General features: G+C 36.1%; 1 protein-coding gene and 1 non-coding gene across 11 annotated transcripts in view; both read right to left on the bottom strand.

Annotated features, from left to right (window-relative positions):
* TIA1 (TIA1 cytotoxic granule associated RNA binding protein) overlaps positions 1-18,626 on the bottom strand; it is a 28,922-nt gene extending 10,296 nt beyond the window's left edge. For 3 of the 10 annotated variants that reach the window (XR_003004698.1, XM_024756365.1, XM_024756366.1), the window contains exons 1-7: positions 18,345-18,626; positions 10,429-10,525; positions 6,823-6,921; positions 6,124-6,178; positions 5,921-5,953; positions 4,693-4,780; positions 1,420-1,495 (exon numbers count right to left, since the gene is read on the bottom strand). Coding sequence is in view for 8 of the 10 variants with exons in the window: in XM_024756365.1 (XP_024612133.1) it covers positions 1,420-1,495; positions 4,693-4,780; positions 5,921-5,953; positions 6,124-6,178; positions 6,823-6,921; positions 10,429-10,525; positions 18,345-18,370 (474 nt within the window). In the remaining 2 variants the exon portion in view is untranslated. The other 7 variants (XM_024756367.1, XM_024756368.1, XR_003004699.1 and 4 more) reach the window with 6 other exon arrangements.
* A 279-nt stretch (positions 18,627-18,905) lies between these two features.
* Positions 18,906-18,976, bottom strand: TRNAG-CCC (transfer RNA glycine (anticodon CCC)). The gene has a single exon. It is a non-coding gene; the product is annotated as a tRNA-Gly (tRNA).

Here is an 18,976-nt window from a genome sequence, read left to right as displayed (position 1 = left end):
ATAACCTCAAATGGAAAAAATGAGCTCTTAGTCAACCCAAAGCCCTCAACCTATTTCCCCAAGTAGCACAAGACACTAATATCCTATTTATCAATCCTTTCAGGAACTCATACTAATTGTGGCTATCAATCCATTGTATGAGGTATTTTTCTACCTTTCCTAAATATTCTGTGATTAACAGTAAAGCTTTGAGAACCAGCTACATTCTCATAGTTTTTATTTCCTTATCTCATCTTATACTTGGTAGATGGGACACATACATGACGGAGCTTTTACCCCTTCACCTCTCAATATGCTTTACCATGTGCAACTTTTCTTCTAATATACGGATTTTTCCTGACCTCTTAGGCTAACCTACTTCTTAGAAGGCATTTTCACTTCATGAGAGGAAGATGATAGCTATACATTTAAACAAAGTGATTGCAAGATATGATGTTACTGTGCAATCAGCGGACATACCATTACAGTGCATTCTACCCTCTTTTGCCTTAACTTACAAGCCATGTAAACATTTTTAGGGCAGATTTTTTTATTTGAAAAGTAGATTTGGGGCAAAATGGTTGCAAGCTGGCTGCTATAGCAAGTATCTGGATAGTAAGAGTTCATAGGGAGGAATAACCAAACAGTTTCAATGTAAGCAGACAGGAACTAGAAAAAAACAAGACAATTTGACACTATTTGGCATAACTACGAACGGGTGTATTTTTTTTTTTTATGGGTGCATTTTTAAAAGACTCAGAATGATGCTCATAAATTTGACCTGAAGTCATCAAGAAATGATATCTATTTCAAATACTCTATTTACTAAAGTAAGAAAATCCTTTCTAAAATAATTTTATATTATCAAAAATTTTAATGGCTCATTCTAAGGCATTCTTACACAGAAAGTACAATATTTTTGTAGTAATCGTTGGCAAACAACAGTCGTAACATAGAGGCAATACGATAAAATCTAAGGTTAATGAAACCTTAGTGTATACTCCAAGATTAGTGCATTAAATTCTCCTACCATCCATCCCTATATTTTTAGAAATGTGATTATCTCTGCATTTAATTGTTTGGAACCTTGAGTTATCACACTAGCTACGTTTGAATTACCATGGGAATATAAAACAGGGACATAATGAATTAAATATATAAATGAGATAGTCAATATCTAACTTTGGCTGATGATTTAAACAACTCTACTTTCTATATTCTGAAAACATTTTATCAGTAGTTTGCATGCATCAGGTGCTAAATAAATGCTGACTAAATGACCAAACAGGAGAAAAAAGATATCCTCTAGTAAGGGTATTAATTATCAGTGAAATGAACAAATGGCAGATGAGGAAAATGATTAACAATCGAAACAAAATGAATATTTTTATCCTTTACTCTTAAAGCACCACACATGCACTTTTTATTTATTTAGCTCACCCATTTGTTGAAAAAGGAGACAAAGCCATATCCCTTAGACTTTCCTGTTGCCATGTCTTTTACCACTCGGGCATCTCTGAAATCAGAAACAATCGGAAGTTTAGGTTTGCAAACTCTCCTCTGGATATCAAGTGAGAATTTCATACACAACTCATTTTCATGTTTCATCTTCATTAAAATGAACCTTTAATGCAAATTCACCTTTTATTCTATAAAATTTATCATGTATTAGCAAATGAGGCTTAATTTTATAAACATGCAAATCAATAACTTCTTAAATATATATGTATACATTGTACAGAAACTGCCTCCCACTTCAAAAAGTTTTTAAATTTTTAAATATTAAGCATGGTAAAAGCAGCTATTCACATGAATTTTACTTAACTTATAGGGTTCACAGGCACACTAAATGAATGGCTTTCTTTAACCATGCAATTTATAATTTGCTATTTGACACTATATACTTACTACCTAATCATTAAAAAATTAAAATAGAAAACTGGAAACTAAAAGAATGGAAAAGTTGTATATTCCCTAAATTAATTAAATGTTTTCATTTTCTCAGATCAGTTCATACCCCCCTTCCGGACTATGGGTAAATTTTGAGAACTTGACTTTTCAGAAATGTTAAATCATTGAAGAAAAATACTAGACACACACTTTAGTTTTATACTATATAAGAGAAGATTTTACACTAAATTCTAAAATAGCAATCATATAAGATTGATTGGAAACTATAAGATATAAAAGCAAAATTTTAAAAAGTCAGAAAGTAAAAAAGCACGCCAACATTTATCCACTGTGAACCGTAGCTTGTAGTTAGCCAGGGCAATTCTGTCCATTCTTCAGAGATACTCTGCAAAATAACCAGAGCCCTATTATTTGAGATTGAGTAAAAAACCCAGCCATGATAGCTAAAACTCCATACCTCAAAAAATTGGACTCAAATTGTGCTTCACAGGCAATCTGCTTTTAAGTTAGCCAGGTATGTCACAATGCTTGTTCTCTCAGGACACATGAACAAAACAGGCACTTTTACAACAAAAACCCAAGTCAGAAAGCCATGCAATATAATTTTATATTAAAGTATACATAAGCATATTTTGATCAATTTAGGAGTGATTTATTAAGTGTTTAGGGTCAAAATGACAAAGAGGTGATGGTGAAAGGGGAAAACTAATGCAAGCCACTTCTCAATATGTAAAAATACTTATTAAAATTATCTGTATGGTACACATGCATTTAATTTGTAGCTGATTCATTTCTATAGCAAAATTTGTTAGACTACCCTAAATTCAAGGAACAGGAAAAGTTTAAGCTATATAAATTAGGGAAAGAAAGTACTATATTTTATATACTAAATATTTTAATAGGCCAACATTTACTACACACCTTTTATAAATCAAGCACTGTTGTAGGATCTCTACGGGGAATACCTGACTATCATGAGAACCTTTCAATATATATATTTATCAACTTATCTCCTTTAATTGAAAAAAATCAGGAAATGATGCTACCAACTGAAAATGGTTCCTTCAAATTTAGAAACACTAACTCTTTGGGTAGCCTAAAGCTTAGACATTATCTCGACTGAAAATTATAAAACTTAAAGGCCTTACCAAGAAAAAATGATATATATATCAGTAATCATAGTTGACTCTAAGAAAATCTAGACTATAATTATGATACCAACATATTTAACAAAAAGAAATTATTGATCCTTGATTAAAAAGTAATGAAATTACTAAAATTTGAATGTCATTTAACTTAAACTCACCAATTGTTAAACAATCTTTATCTAATGCCAAACTAAAATTCCCATGCTTTCAGAAAAGCTACTGCAATCAAAATCGAAACATTTAATAAAATAGCATTTAATCTGTTAAAATGTTAGAAAAGCCTTTTCTTTTTAAAGGTAAGTTTCAGGAAATGTTAGCCTTGAAATATATTTAATGCTTACTTATATCTGAAAGGATTCTCTAAGGAAGAAGCAGCAAAGATCTATATCAGAGTTCTTTAATCTTTTATGGCCCTGTGACTAATCTGAAAATAGGATAAAACTTACAAAGATACTCCACACCAAAATGAAAGCAAGGATAAAATTTTGCATACAGAGATTTACAGAAACTTTGAGAGGCCAAAGGTTAAGACCTTTCCAATCTAGATATTTGAAAGCCAGCTAACCATAATCAAAGCCCTAAAACAGATTAAAAGGAACAGTCAAGAAATTAGAACTTTATTTTCCTAAAGTCAGTTCTAAGAGACAAAGAAAAATGTCACCTGACAGAAGGGTCTACTTGTAAACCCTAATCGTGTGACTGCCTTTAAAGTTGGCCCCTTACTTATGGTCATTCCTTGGTCACTATGCATTTTCATCCTCCTACCAATGAACTAAAACTCTTCAAACGAAAACTTCCAAAATTCAACACCAATACCACCAGCTTTTACTGTCCAGTCTCCTTCTCATCTCTGCTGTTGGTCTGTTCATCAAACCAAACCAAAGCTAACATTTCCTTTTTCCTACTCTTCTAGCTGGAATAACAATAATAAAGCAACAAGAAACTCTAAAAATTTTGTTTTCTAAATTCAACGATTACTTCTAAGAAAGTGCAATCATCAACTTATTATTCTTACTCTATTACAGGCATGCTTTTCAAAATATAAAGTTCTTTTATGATGAATACTCCTCGAGTGACCTTTTTATAAAAGGCCTAAACTATACAATTAATAACAAATGCAAGCAAGACAGTGCTTCACAAAACACTAAAAGGCATTATTATAATTGTTAATAGCAACAACAACAACAAAAGGATAGATACCTGGGAATTAACATTTAATAACTACGTTTCGGGTTGAATTGTTAAGGTTTCTTTTTGTTAAAATATATTAACAGAAAATGCATGGTATCATAGAAGTGCCAAAGGGTCTAAATTCCTTAGTCATAGCACAAGTTCACTAAAGATTATGACCAAGCTAGCAAGACACTCATATAAGAAACAATATGCACAACAGCACATTTGTTTCTTAAAAGCTAATGCTAATTGAAAAAGAGTTCTAAGATACTTGAAGACCAAAGATTTATCAATGGGAAAATAATCTTTGGCTGTTAACTGCTTGAATAGTCTCTAAACAATACACTTATTCAAGTGAATATTAATACATCACATTCAAGTGTTAAAATTAATGTCCAAAATTCACAATAGATTTTCAAATTACTTCTATGTAAGATTGTTTCTAATATAAAGCATTTTAAATTTATCTTCTGTTACTTACGATATTCTTCCAAATGGTGCAAAAGCAGCTTTTATATCTTCAGTTGTAATTTCTGGACTGAGATCACCAACAAAGACATGGAAATGATCTTATAAGGGGAAGGAAGGGGAAGTGAAAAGAAAAATATAATTTTAGAATTTAAAAAAATGCTAAAATCTATTCAGTAAAGTATTCTTAAAATAATTTATGGATTATAGTAAAGTATAACACTATCCTATACCTAGACAAATCCTATCAGTTTTAAACATAATGAATCAAGGTGACAATACAGGACAGATTCTCCTAAGGACTATGATATATCTAATGGGAAACTGACAGTTATAGTTCTACTTATAGCCAATTATTATACTGGTCTAAGAAAATAAACTAATAATAATAAGTTTTGCAAAAATATATATATATATTTATGACTTCATTACCATTCTAATAGTACTTATTTACATTTATTCAGTTTACCTATGTGATATACTTGGTTTAACCATATTTTGTGAAGAACAATCAAAGAAATACCTTGCATTGCAACAGTTTGATGTTAAAGTATTTGACAGTTTTCTCAAAAGCCAACAGTTTTGGTTGCCCAGACATTACACCATTCAGTTTATGTGAATCCATGTGCAAGTGAACTAAGACTGAAGGCAACAGAATGAAAACAGTAATCCCTTCACTTTATATCAGAGCCATTAAAAAAGCACTGGAGAGAAAAAACGTTCCCATACGTGAAGTTTTCTTAAAAAGACAATGCTCAAAAAAAAGAAACACTTTAAAAATACAAAATAGTTGGATCAACACTTTAAAAGGACATATATATCAATTCTGACAAAGTATATTTGGAAAGAAAAGTTACCCCTATTTGGCAGGCCTTAAGCAACATATTGGGTTGCCATTTGGGAAACACAGTTTCAGGAGCAACTCAAGCAATCAGAAGATCTGGTATGAAGCACAGATCATGACCTCAAGGAAAAAGGGTATCTTGCCCTTCAGTGGTGGAAGTACTTCTAAGGCATCAGCTGCTACCAATGGGGATCAGAGAACTTAAAATACCACCAAAGTAGTGGACAAACCACAACTGGTCAACAGTGGGAAAAAGGGGGAAAAATATTGCCAGAGAGACAAATAGAAATACGACCCCTCCCTCCCCGCTCCCCCCAATATCAAACAAAAAAACTTCAGGTGGTTAGTGAATACCCTTTCAAGAGATTTCATTTTATGTTTAAGAAGATACAATTACCTTGTGAACGCTGTGTGCTGACAACGGTACTACCTGATGACAAAGATTAGATTTGTTCTTAAATTTATTAACACAAACACATTCAATCATATCTTAGGATAACGATCAAAACATTACTGCAAATGTATGATGTTTATATGCTTTACAATAAAACTACTATGTACAATAAACACAAAAGTTCAAAGAGTATAAAATATACTTACTGCTTGTATCTTTCTTTTGACTGCTGGGGGTTGTTGCCCAATTCACTTTGACTTCCTAAAAAAATTTTTCTACATTTATACTCCATAAAAATAAAGGTAATAATCAGATATTACAAGATTTGCATCTATGAACACATACGTATACGTTTGAGATGAAGCATTCAAAAACACAGGCTGTGGACGTGCAGGCTCAGCAGCCATGGCTCACGGGCCCAGCCGCTCCGCAGCATGTGGGATCTTCCCGGACTGGGGCACGAACCCGTGTCCCCTGCATCGGCAGGTGGACTCTCTACCACTATGCCACCAGGGAAGCCCTCAATACTTATTTTTTTAACGTACACTTACGCAAATAATGTTAACAAATCCTAACCATACATATTTCTTTGTTAACATTCAACTAACCTTTCTAAAGTACCAATAAATGTTTTTTCTTTTATTCTTCCCCATTAGTATCCAATGTTCTTAGCTCTTTCATCAAAGCTTGAATAATTCAACAAATATCTTAGTATTTACCATGTGCAAGGCACCATGAAAAACACTAACATAAACATACCCTCTAATTTGCTTTATCCCAGCTTCTTAATATTAAATGTGATCATTTTCTGTAAAGCGAATACAATGCTTCTAAAAAGGAAACAAAACCGTATACAACTTAGAATTCTTCAGTGCAAGTCACCTTCTTTAATTATGACAGCTTACCTTACCCATTATCTTCCGCCCATTCATAGCAGCTAGTGCTGCAGCTGCATGACGATGCTCATAAAACTCCACAAAACAATATGGATCATTTCCAGCTGTCTGTTGAAGAAGAAACACAAAAGCCAATTTTAAGTTTTATACATCTCAGTAACAGGCCATGGAGAACGAAGGGTCTTTTCTGCAAGTAAATGTTTCGATAAGGCAGTAAACACTAAAAAATGAACTATTTTTATAGAAAGCTATCTTCTTCAACAGCTTATACTATACTACTATATATAATTTAATCTTTTATTAATGCCTAAGTGTTCTAATTAACCTTCTTAAACCTGTTACTAAAATGTAAGTAAACAGGCTCTGAAAACTGAAGAGGTTCTCTGGTAAGCAAAGTTTTAGAATATGTTTTAGAATGTGGACTTTCTGACATCAAAATTTTTGCCTGCTTAGAAATCTTTTAAAAATAAAAATTCTCGGGAATTCCCTGGCAGTCCAATGGTTAGGACTCCACGCTTCCACTGCAGGGGACACAGGTTCAATCCCTGGTCAGGGAACTAAGATCCCACAAGCCGTGATGCGGCCAAAAAAGAAAAAAAAAACCTCTCTCCTCTTTTCTACTGGTGTTCCAAGTAGTTGAGGTCTGATGACAGGTGAAGCCTGGATGTTTTCTTATAAATTAAAGAAGCAGAAAAAACACCCAATATTTTACACCTATCAGTACAAAATACCAAATGACTTTTTAATTCTTTCCATAATCTAAGCAGAACTGTTAAAATAAGAAACTAATTCAAAAGACTAGAATGATAACAGAAGAAAGAAATATGCCATTTTGTTTCAAGCACAATTAACAGCTAAAAAAAGTCACTGGCAATGATTTTAAAGAATTTTAGAGCAAGGAGGCAACCACAAAATTGATGACATTGAAACTATCCATTATTTTACTTTAAAAACATTAGAGAATATAAAAATGTTTTTAAAAATGTATAGTCAAACTAATGTTATATTTAATGGGAATTCTATTACCAAGATCAATGTTGACAGGCATCAGAATATGGTTAGAAAAGTGGCTTACACCTAAGAGTAAGACAAACAAATAAATAAGAATGTTCATTTTACTTAATTTGTACCCAGAAAACAAACAAACAAACTACTTTTTAGATTAAAAAAAAATTCTAAGCATATACATTATCAGCCTTTATACTCTAGGGAGTATAAAATTCCTAAATATGAACATCAGTGCATCAGTGTGAAGAGACTGGAATTTAGACTTTAATATTAATAAAATAATGATAAGGAGGAGGAGAATGAATAGTTAATCTAAGCCTTTGAGTGATGAAAATCCTAAATTTATACAAAGTGGCAGAGGTAACCTAGCTAGCCTTTTCTGTAGGTCCAGCAGTCATTAACATTTTGCCTAGTGATCTTTAACAGGCAAATATCTAGAAAGACCCAGACACAGAGAGAATAGCAGCCTACAGACCTATGGAGAGAATAGATCAATCTGGGTTTACATCCTTGCTTTGCCCCATTTCTGTGTATATTAAATAGGAAGGGCTTCTCTGGTGGCACAGTGGTTAAGAATCTGCCTGCCAATGCAGGGGACACGGGTTCCAGCCCTGGTCTGGGAAGATCCCACATGCCACGGAGTAACTAAGTCCCTGCGCCACAACTGCTGAGCCTGCGCTCTAGAGCCCGTGAGCCACAACTACTGAAGCCCGTGTGCCTAGAGCCCATGCTCCGCAAGAAGAGAAGCCACCGCAATGAGAAGCCCGCGCACCGCAATGAAGAGTAGCCCCCACTTGCCTTGACTAGAGAAAGCCACGCACAGCAACAAAGAACCAAAGCAGCCAAAAGTAAATAAATAAAATAATAAAAAAAAGGAATAACAGCTGCTTTGTAATGTTTCTATTGAGTATTTGTGATAAGGCATCAGCATTAAAATAACAGGCAGTAGGCATTCCATAAATACTATCACTAAGATAAGGAAGGAGCCCCAGATGAAAGACTGGTTTTAAATTCTCCATCATAGTCCCCTATCTCTCCCTCTTATCTTTCTCTAAGGGTACAGAAATCTTTTCTTCTTTATCCAAAGGCATACAGATATTAAATGTGATAAGAAAACACTTTAGGGGCTTCCCTGGTGGCGCAGTGGTTGAGGGTCCGCCTGCCGATGCAGGGGACACAGGTTCGTGCCCCGGTCCGGGAGGATCCCACATGCCCCAGAGCAGCTGGGCCCGTGAGCCATGGCGGCTGAGCCTGCGCATCCAGAGCCTGTGCTCCGCAACGGGAGGGGCTACAACAGTGAGAGGCCCGCGTACCGCCAAAAAAACCCCAAAAAACAAAAAACCCAACACTTTAGAAGAGTGTAAAGGACAAAAAACATCTGTTGAATCCATCTATATTATATGTAGGTGACCCTACCACATTAGGAGAAAGTTTTTCTTTTTAGTTTTTGGCTGCACCCCGCGCCAGATGAGATCTTAATTCCCTGACCAGGGATCGAACCGGCATTGGAAGGCGGAGTCTTAACCACTGGACCACTGGGGAAATCCCAGGAGAAAGGTTTGACATTTTAAAATCTGAGACAGCAAACCAAAGCCAACTGGCTAAATAATTATTTTTAAAAATACCAAGTAAAAAAAAGTTAAATTGGAGGGCTTCCCTGGTGGCGCAGTGGTTGGGAGTCCGCCTGCCGATGCAGGGGACCCGGGTTCGTGCCCCGGTCTGGGAAGATCCCACATGCCCGGAGCGGCTGGGCCCGTGAGCCATGGCCGCCGGGTCTGCGTGTCCGGAGCCTGTGCTCCGCAACGGGAGAGGCCACAACAGTGATATGGCCGCTGAGCCTGCGAGTCCGGAGACTTGCTCCGCAACGGGAGAGGCCACAACAGTGAGAGGCCCGCATACCCAAAAAAAAAAAAAAAAAAAAAGTTAAATTGAAATACAGTAGAAGAGAAAGTAGTAGATACAGACACATATATGATTTTCTTTCCTGGAGAAAAGAAAACCAGAAGTTTAAAGGTAGGTGAGACCAGGGATAAAAGGATTTCTCTTTAGCACTGTTTTTCTCATCAAAAGAATTTTAAGGTGCCTTTTAACACACATTATGACTCAGGATTAATACCAATTAGATGAGTGAATTCTATGTTTTTTCTATACATTAAGGTCTGATGGATGGGCACTGCCACAATACAAGAAAAACTTGAATCATGACCTTTAAAATTAAGTTAAAAACACTTTCACAATATCAAAGTCTATTATTTTTTTTACCCAATTTCCCATTTTAATTGTAATAACTGAATTTCTAGTTTAGCCAATCAACTGATACCACATATAAAACAAACAATTCTGATGCCTCAATACACTTTAAAACAAGAGCCCACATATAGTTGTCACCTGCTTTAGACATGATTAGTACCATTCTCTTCTTTCTTTACTTACTAAAACAAACTTCGTGGCCAAAATGGATTCATTACAAATTTACTAAAACCCCTATGAATTTAGACTGTATAAAGCAATTTAAGAGTTCCTGGAAGTAATGGATTTAAATAATGTATCATGGACAACCTCAGGGAAAAGAAAAAAAAGAAAGTTAACTAAGTGAAATACCCTTACATCCATAATCATTTTGCAGTTTTTACAAGGTCCAATCTGGCTAAAGAGCTGGAGAATTAAAGCTTCTGTCACATCTCGGGAAAGGTTACCGACATATCTGAAACACAAAGAAAAACAATTCATCATTTTAAATTTGCTTCTTTTGCATCAGTTCCTAAAGTTGATTACTGGAGAGTGAATATGGGGAATAGGTAGATCTTTGGGATCTACTATTTGGGAACTTTTTAAAAGTTTATGAAAACTTCAAAATCTCTTTCAAAACATATGGAAGATACGTTACTTGCAAATATATTAATGAGACACTGTTAGTAGAGGGGAAGCTAGTGTGTGTGTGTTTTTATTCAAGGTTGTACAAATAAAACCTGTTGCTTGTTTCTAAGTTTCTAGGCTTACCTTAGGAAGATATGCTTAAAATCTCTCAAATGAATCATTAAATATGTAGAACATTTTATACAATCAATCCTGGAAAGCTTTGCAATTATTTCTACTTCTACAGTATTACTGAGAACATTAAATTTTCTTCAATTTTTAATTCACATGATTTCCCTAAAACTGTCCAATTTAGGTATACTTTGGCTTACACAGTGAACATATTTTTGAAAAATCATGGATAAATCACTTATCAGGTGATGTACATGCTCACAAAAGAATCGGAAACCTTTCAATGGGAAACCTGCCACTGATCAGTGATAGTAGAAAGGGAGTAGAAAGAGTCTAGGAGAGACTTTTAACAGATAATATGAAGTGGTGGCTAACAAACTTGATTAGTGTAAATAATGTATTATAAGACCACATGACTGGGATGATCCTTACTTTTTCTGGGGGAAGGGGGATGATCCTTATTTAAAGGGTTTACAAATTAATTTTCAAAAGGGGATTTTAAAATGAGATTACCTCCAGACATGTTAGAGTTAGAGGTTTATTACTTCTGGAATCAGAGAATGTTGTCTCCCAACAACTGTAGTTTCTCATTCTTCTGCTAAGAATCCTTCAGGGAATGTGATGAAAGGTATGGACTCTCTCCCCCCCAAAATAAACATCTATACATGCCAGAAAGTGTGGATTCAATTCCTTCCTTCCATTTACCCATTCAACAGAATATTGAATGCTTACTGTGACGGCACAGGTATAGGTTAAAATGGCAAAGGGAGAAGTGCTGAGTCTTAAGGAACAATGAACAATTCCTTTATAGAAAAATGCTAGTCAATAAATGTAGACAGAGAGCATTAAATTAGCAATGTGTAAGCCTGACTGAAAAATTGACTCAGGCATGAACCATTAATGGATATAAAACTATTAGGTGAAAGGTTGGTAAGAAAATGGATATTTGCAGGGTGCCTAAATTATCACATAGATCACTTAACAACTGCAAAGGGAAAACCCACCTTAAAAATAAGAGCTTTTGGCCACTTTGACCCACTGTTCAAACTTTAAATCATTTTATGGATAAACAATGAGACATTGTATGTACAATATGAATTATATAATATCAATCTATGAAGCATTCAAATCAGAAAGATCTAATTGAATCTAGCTAAGCTTAAATTTAGATCTAAGTTTACAGGATATTGGGCATATAAAACAATTACACAAATTACACATATATATATGTGTATTATGGCGACTTTTTGATTATTATATGGCGACTTATTTGATTATCTGCAAAAGATTATTGTCCTAAAAAAGACTGTGTTTGATTAAGAGGGACTTAAAAGACACTGACAACCTAATACAATGAATAATCCTTGACTGAATTCTAGATTAAGGTGGGGGGGGGGCAAGAGCTTTTCCTTACAGAATTCTAATTAATAAATGTAGAACAAATGAGAGAAATCACCATTAAAACACCTTAGTAATAATTGCTACTGACAAGAATTCTTTGATACACCTCCCTCTGAAGTGAAGCTTAATTTCCCTCTACTTGAGGGTCGGATACTCTTAGTGAATCAATTCTAACTGACAGAGTATGTCGAGAAAAACAGTAGTCATTGTACAGTGGAGAAACAGTACCCTTCAAAAGTGCCACAGTAATGAAAGATAATCTCCTTACATATTACAGGATAGAGACATGACAACTGAACACAATGTGGTATCTTGGATTAGATCCTGGAATAGAAAAAGGACATTAGTGGCATGGGGAAATGGTAATAAAATTTGTAGTTAACAGTACTGTACCATTGTTAATTTCTTAGTTGTGATAATTATATCATGGTTATATAAGTAAGATATTAACATTAAGGGAAGCTGGGTGAAGGTCAAACGAGAACTCTGTACTATCTCTGCAACTCTTCTGTATCTATTCTTACCCGACTCTTTTGCCTATAAGAAATCCTAAGAAATCCTAAGGGTTGCATATGTCTAAATGAAAAAAATGGCTCTTCTGAAAATTTAATTCTAACATCTGCTTTGCTAAAGGTAGATAATCCAGTGACAAGCTGAACAGTATTTAGGGAACCCGGAGTCTATCATTTACTCTTTGCAAAACTTTAAGATTTTCTCAGAAATATTTTCTAAGTGATTTACGTAGTTTGAAGATAGTTAATAATAATAAAACATACTTTAAAAAGCACTAAGGTCTGTATTGCCTTTATATTTGTTTATTTAATGTGGCCTGCTGTATACTATATGTTCCAGGAGGCTTTATCAATTAACTCCACACACAGCTGTATAGAGAAAGTCTCTTCAGAGGAAGTTACACAACAACTTGCTCTCAACCTTTGACACCAATACAATAAACTACAAGTAACATATATACATGTAGTTCATTCCCATTTTTATATAAAAATGTTTCTTTAGTTGTCCCATACTTTGTCACATACTATTCTGTTTCTGAAGTGAAAGGATTTCCTCTTAACAGCATGGATTTAAGTTACCTGTGTAACAGATTTTTTTCTTTTAGGCTGCCAAATATCTTCCTGTTTTTAGAGAAATCCTCACCCTGTGGCAAAGCCTGACTCCTCTTCAGAAGATGAAAAGGCTAAATATGGTTATATAGTCTCCCTTGCATGTGATCTGGGCTAGCTCAATTACAGATACCAGTCCTGAACACAGAAGACAAAGATAGGGGTGAAAGCAGCAGAGACTGAAGAGAATCCACTTTGGTGGCAAACAGCTGCAGAGTCCCATGCCCAGTGAAAGTGGAAGCTGTAGTATCAGGTCCTCAGTCGGTGTGGCAGTAGTACCCTTTCTGGGATGATCTGTGGCTTGATTAGGATTGTAGGCCTGACAGTTGTCTCTCTTTCCTGAACATTTTCTAAGCCAGGTTCCATAACCTTCCTGCAAATTCTGGGAGCGTCCAATATCTTTTTAAACAAATTCCTTTTATGCCTGAATTTTTTTGCAGCTTGCGTTTAAGAAAATTCTGAGTGATACAAAAATTGATACTGGAGCAGTTGTAAGCCAAATTCCCTGTCACAATGTCAACTGGACTACTAAACAAAAATGTAAATTTCTTACATGTATGTAGTTTTAATTTTTCAAGATGCTTTTTATTCAAGAACGTTAAAATATCCCTTTCTATGTGTTCCATGAACTTTTTGTTAACAGCATAGACTGAAGTATCCCATGTTGATATTTATTATATCACCTCTGAGATCATGTACCAATCTTGTGCAGAACTGGAAAGTAAACACCCTCCTTGGGCAACTGGATAAAATATGAGTATAAACTGTGTATTAGTTAACAATGCTGACTCAATGTAGCCTCCTTAATATGAAAACTATATTGCCGTTACATAAGAGAATGCCCCTATTCTTAGACGTATTTAGCCCCTAAGTGTCATGATGTCTTCTCAAATGGTTCAGCAAATTTGGCTAACTATTAGCAATTGGTAAAGCCACATGAAAGTTATCAAAGTCTACAACGTACTATTTTTGCTACTTTTCCATAGGTTTAAAATTTTTCAAAATAAAAAGCTTCCTGAGGGACTTCCTTGGTGGTCCAGTGGGTAAGACTCCATGCTCCCAGTGCAGGCACCCCAGGTTCAATCCCTGGTCGAGGAACTATATGCCACGTGCATCCGCAACTAAGAAATCTACATGCTACAACAAAGATCCTGTGTACAGTAAAAATAAATAAATCTAAAAAAAAAAAAAAGCCTCCTGAGAAAATTCAATGGAAAAAGTCATCAATGCTAGTGAAAACTTGACAGTTCTGGGATAGGATTTCATGTCAATTTAATATATACTTTTAAAGCTGATATTAAGTTCAAACAGTTATAACATTGGAATCCAAAACATTTTAAATATTCATTTTGATTAGTACAGGTCTAGAAAATTTAAGCTACAAAGAAAAATTTACAAGGCAGAATGCTGTATTGGGTTTGTTATGAGCCACAATCGTATAAAAATGCAGACTTTGATATGAGGCCTCTGAAAATCTGAGTGAAAAACATGAATACGTTTTAATCTAATGATAAATTTCATAAGAATAGAGATTTTTTTTTCATTCATACTATATATCTACTATCTGGAACCCTGCCTGGAATATTTAAGTGCTCTATAAATATTTGTCAAAGAGATAACTGTACTCTCTCAGAATTACTTTTGAACATTTGCAATTTGCTAGGGAATTAACCCATTTTGCCTAAGTCACTCTAGTTCAGGGGGGAAAGGTATATGTCTCCTACTAATTACAAAATTATGACAAGAGTATATTATACGTCACAGGGAATACAGTCAATAATTTATAAAATAACTATAAATGGAGTATAACCTTTAAGAATTGTGAATCACTATACTGTACACCTGTAACTTATAAAATATTGTACATCAACTATATTCAATTTAAAAAAAGAAATTATGTATGACAGTAAATGCTTGTTGTACATAATACAAATACTATATACCAGCATCATAACCTTACTATTATTTAACAACTGTCTAGTCTTCACAAAGGACACTCTGTTGCGTGATAGCTGAAACCCTCATATTTTATCAGCTAGCACCTCCTTCACTTGGAGAACAGACCATATGCAGCCAGCCATCTCTTGGTACTCCCAGGGGATTGTTTCCTGGACCTGCCCCTCCCATGGTTACCAAAACCCATGGATGCTCAGGTTTCTTACAACTGGCCCACCATATCTGAGGGTTCCACTTCAGTGGATACAGAGGGCCAACTGTACATAAACCAGTCTGAACAAAAGTACCTAACACTATGCCCAGAAGACTTATTAATAAGATATCCATGCTCTCAGGACAGTTCTCGTTTTAAATTATATTTTACAACAAACTAACATTCTAGATGGCTGATAATTACACGTTTGCAAATTAAAGTTATTGCTGACTTCACTCTCACATTCAACATCCAAACCACTGGCAATTCCCACAGCTCTGTTTTCAAAACATTTCCAGAATCAAACCACTTCTCACAATACGGTTGACCCTTGAACAACATGTGTTTGAACTGTGTGGATCCACTTATACACATGGAATTTTTTCACTAAATATGTACTACATGATCCACAGTTGGTTGAATCCACAGAAGCTGAGGTCTGACTGTAAAAGTTATACCTGGATTTTTGACTGCTTGAGGGCTGGAGCTCCTAACCCTTGCATTGCCCAAGGGTCAACTGTACATTTCCAGAGTACTGCTGACAAGAAATTGAACAGTCTCTAACAAGGCACTGCTGAACACTCATTTGTGGCAAAGGAAGGCACTTCCTCTGAGCCATTCAGGTACACAGGCAATACTGAAATTCAGACTGTATCTTACCCTCAAGAATGAGTAAAATCTTGATTCACTGCTTGAAACTGTACCAGTTTTTAAAACAAATTTATTGATCACTTACCATGGACCAGACATTGCTAAGAACATATTAAAAGCCTCTGACTCCCAAGGTTATTCAAACAAACATTTTATATTAAAAATAAAAAACATTGCTGGGCAAAATCAGGGATGAGCACCTACTCATATTTAATCAAGACTGGTCTGACTGGAAGAATGGGAGTTTTGGTTGAGAAAGGCAGAAGCGAGGGAGGGGATAATAGGAAATGTTAAAGCATGGACTACTTTGGGGAAAAGATTCTTGGATGGGGTGTTCTAGTAAAGCATACAAGGCAAAATTAGTCATAAATGTAAGTGTCAAGAGTTGAGGACAGTAGAGTTGCAGGATGATGAACAAAAGGGTATATGACTTGGGATGAGTTACTTTAATTCTAAGCTTAGCTTTTCCTCAGCTGTAAAATGGACCCATTTACTGCAGAATTCTGGTGAGGATTACACAAGCTCATAAAGCACTTAACAGAGAACACATGGCAAACGATAAGTATTCAATAAATAAATAATAAATTAAATAAAAAATAAAACTTCATTAATTCTCCTGCAATGGTTGGTCCCCTGTCCCCAAGCTAGTACTGCTTGCTTTTGTAGACTGGCCTAGGAAAGCTTAAGTTGTCTTCATTATTTGATATTCCCAAATCAACGTACTAAATAGGTTAAATTCTCAGATTATTTTTGGCAGTTTCTGAAATTAAAAACTTCAAAATAAGAATCTTAAAGACATTATAAAAGATGAGCCGTTCTTAATCCAATATGCTGCTGGCTATCATACTTCTAGCGAAGAGGCAAGAGGGAAAAAAGGTTTCCATAAACTCTATGGGGCTAATGATGTTTTAGGGAGTATTCATCTACAGATATAATCTTTCAAAAGACAAAAGTCATGGGCTAATTGCTGCATCCTATTAAAAAGACACATAATGTAACTAACAGATTATGAGACAAACTATCAAAAAAGTTTACCTATTCATTAAGAAAACAAGTGTAACTATATTTCTCATATAGATTACAAAACGTAAACTATTTTGTTGGCGAAAAAAATAATTGATTACGTTGTACTTCATAACAACTGTGATATCCAGAGAGTTGCAAAAAGAAACCTGAGCGTATTTTTATTGCCTTGAGTTCTCAAACTGCCAGTATTCTAAGAATAAAAACAAAAAAGCTACGTCAAAAACTCATCGGGCTTTTTCTTCTTTTCGAGAAAAGCAACAAAGGCAGGATCACCTCAGCGGATAATATTTCGAAAAAAACAAAGGAGAGGGGGCGGGGAGAGCAACACGACAAAGAAAAGATCCCAAACTAAGATCACTTAACACTAAGTCTAAAAATTCTCAGAGGTGACTAAATATGTTAAGGTACTTATCAATTGTTGCTTCATTTAAAACTCCCCGCTGCTTCAACGACATGTCAATCAGAAAAGTAGCAAGCGACGATGAAAATGCATTATATTCACTTCCCCTCAGTTGATATATACCTCCGGGGGAGAGTTCCATTTTTAAAAAGCAGTTTCAAGATCCTTAAGGGGTCCGATTTGGGGCTTTTTGATCAGGGGAGGGGGTGCCACGGAAGGAAAGCCACAGAGAAGTTCAAGAAAAAACATTTGGCTTTTTTCCAGTTGGCAACTGCGAGAATAAAGTTTAAGTCCCTGAAAACCAGTATAAGCATTTTCAAGACAAAAATTCTTATCAACGAAAGACAATGAAAGGAAGAGTTTCTAGAGAAAATCAAAGTAAAATGAAAGGGAGACGGCTGTAAAAATCAAAAGAGGTTAATCGAGACGCGGGGGAGGGGGATGGGGGGAGAGAAGAAAAGCGTAGAACAAAAAGGCTAGCCGAGTTCTAAAAACAGGTTTGAATGAAAATCTTTTCTCCACGCCTAAGACCACAGAGCGCCCGGGACGAAGCCAAACGCGACGCTGTGGGGTAGTTACGCGGCAGGGACTAATTTAGAGGGCTGAGCCCCGTCACCGTCCATCTCGTCCCCTCACAGCCCGGGTCTCGGTCCCTAGGCATCCCAGTGAGCGCTAGGGAGATATCGCGGCGTCCGCGGGGAACAATAGGCTGGGGAGCGGCGCAGAGCCGAAGCTTCGCTCCGGGACCAACACCATCCCGCCCCCCTCATCGCTGCCCCAGACTCACAGAGTCTTAGGCATTTCGTCCTCCATGGCTGCTGCTGTCGCGGCGGCGCCTCCGGGTCCAGCTCTCTACCCTTCACTACCTCACAAATCTTTTGAGCTGCTCTGTCTGTGAAATAGCTGGGTTTCTCGGCCGACAGGAGGTTACTCCGCCCCCTGCTTCGGCGGCAATTACACTAAACCACCCGGCCCAGCGCGAACAATGAAGCCCCAACACAAGATGGCGGCGAGCCGGGAGCCTTGAAGCGGCCAGCGAAGTGACCCGGGCCGCGCAGGCGCAGAAGAATCTTGCACTTTCAACCTCCTGGCCGCCAGGCTGCACCTCAGTCCTTATATTCACTCGTTGCGCAGCCGCTCTTCCAGCGACGCTCGGGGATGTCTCAGACTGCGCAGGCGTAAAGGTTAACTAGTTCATGACTTGAGGAAACTTTTTTGAATTCCACTCCAGATTCGAATGTGTCAACAGTAGTTTATAGTGAAATATAAATCTTCATGGAAATGAAAAATTGTGTTTCCAGAAGAAAAAAGATTATAAAAATTATTCAAGGCGAGGACAAAAGTTAGATGCGCCGCCCGGGAATCGAACCCGGGTCGCAAGAATGGGAATCTTGCATGATACCACTACACCAGCGGCGC

This window comes from Neophocaena asiaeorientalis, unplaced genomic scaffold (assembly GCF_003031525.2).
Source record: "Neophocaena asiaeorientalis asiaeorientalis breed wild unplaced genomic scaffold, Neophocaena_asiaeorientalis_V1.1 scaffold303, whole genome shotgun sequence".
Taxonomy (NCBI): Eukaryota; Metazoa; Chordata; class Mammalia; order Artiodactyla; family Phocoenidae; genus Neophocaena; species Neophocaena asiaeorientalis.
Note: the sequence above shows the minus strand (reverse complement) of the source record. Positions and strands in the feature narration are given on the sequence as shown.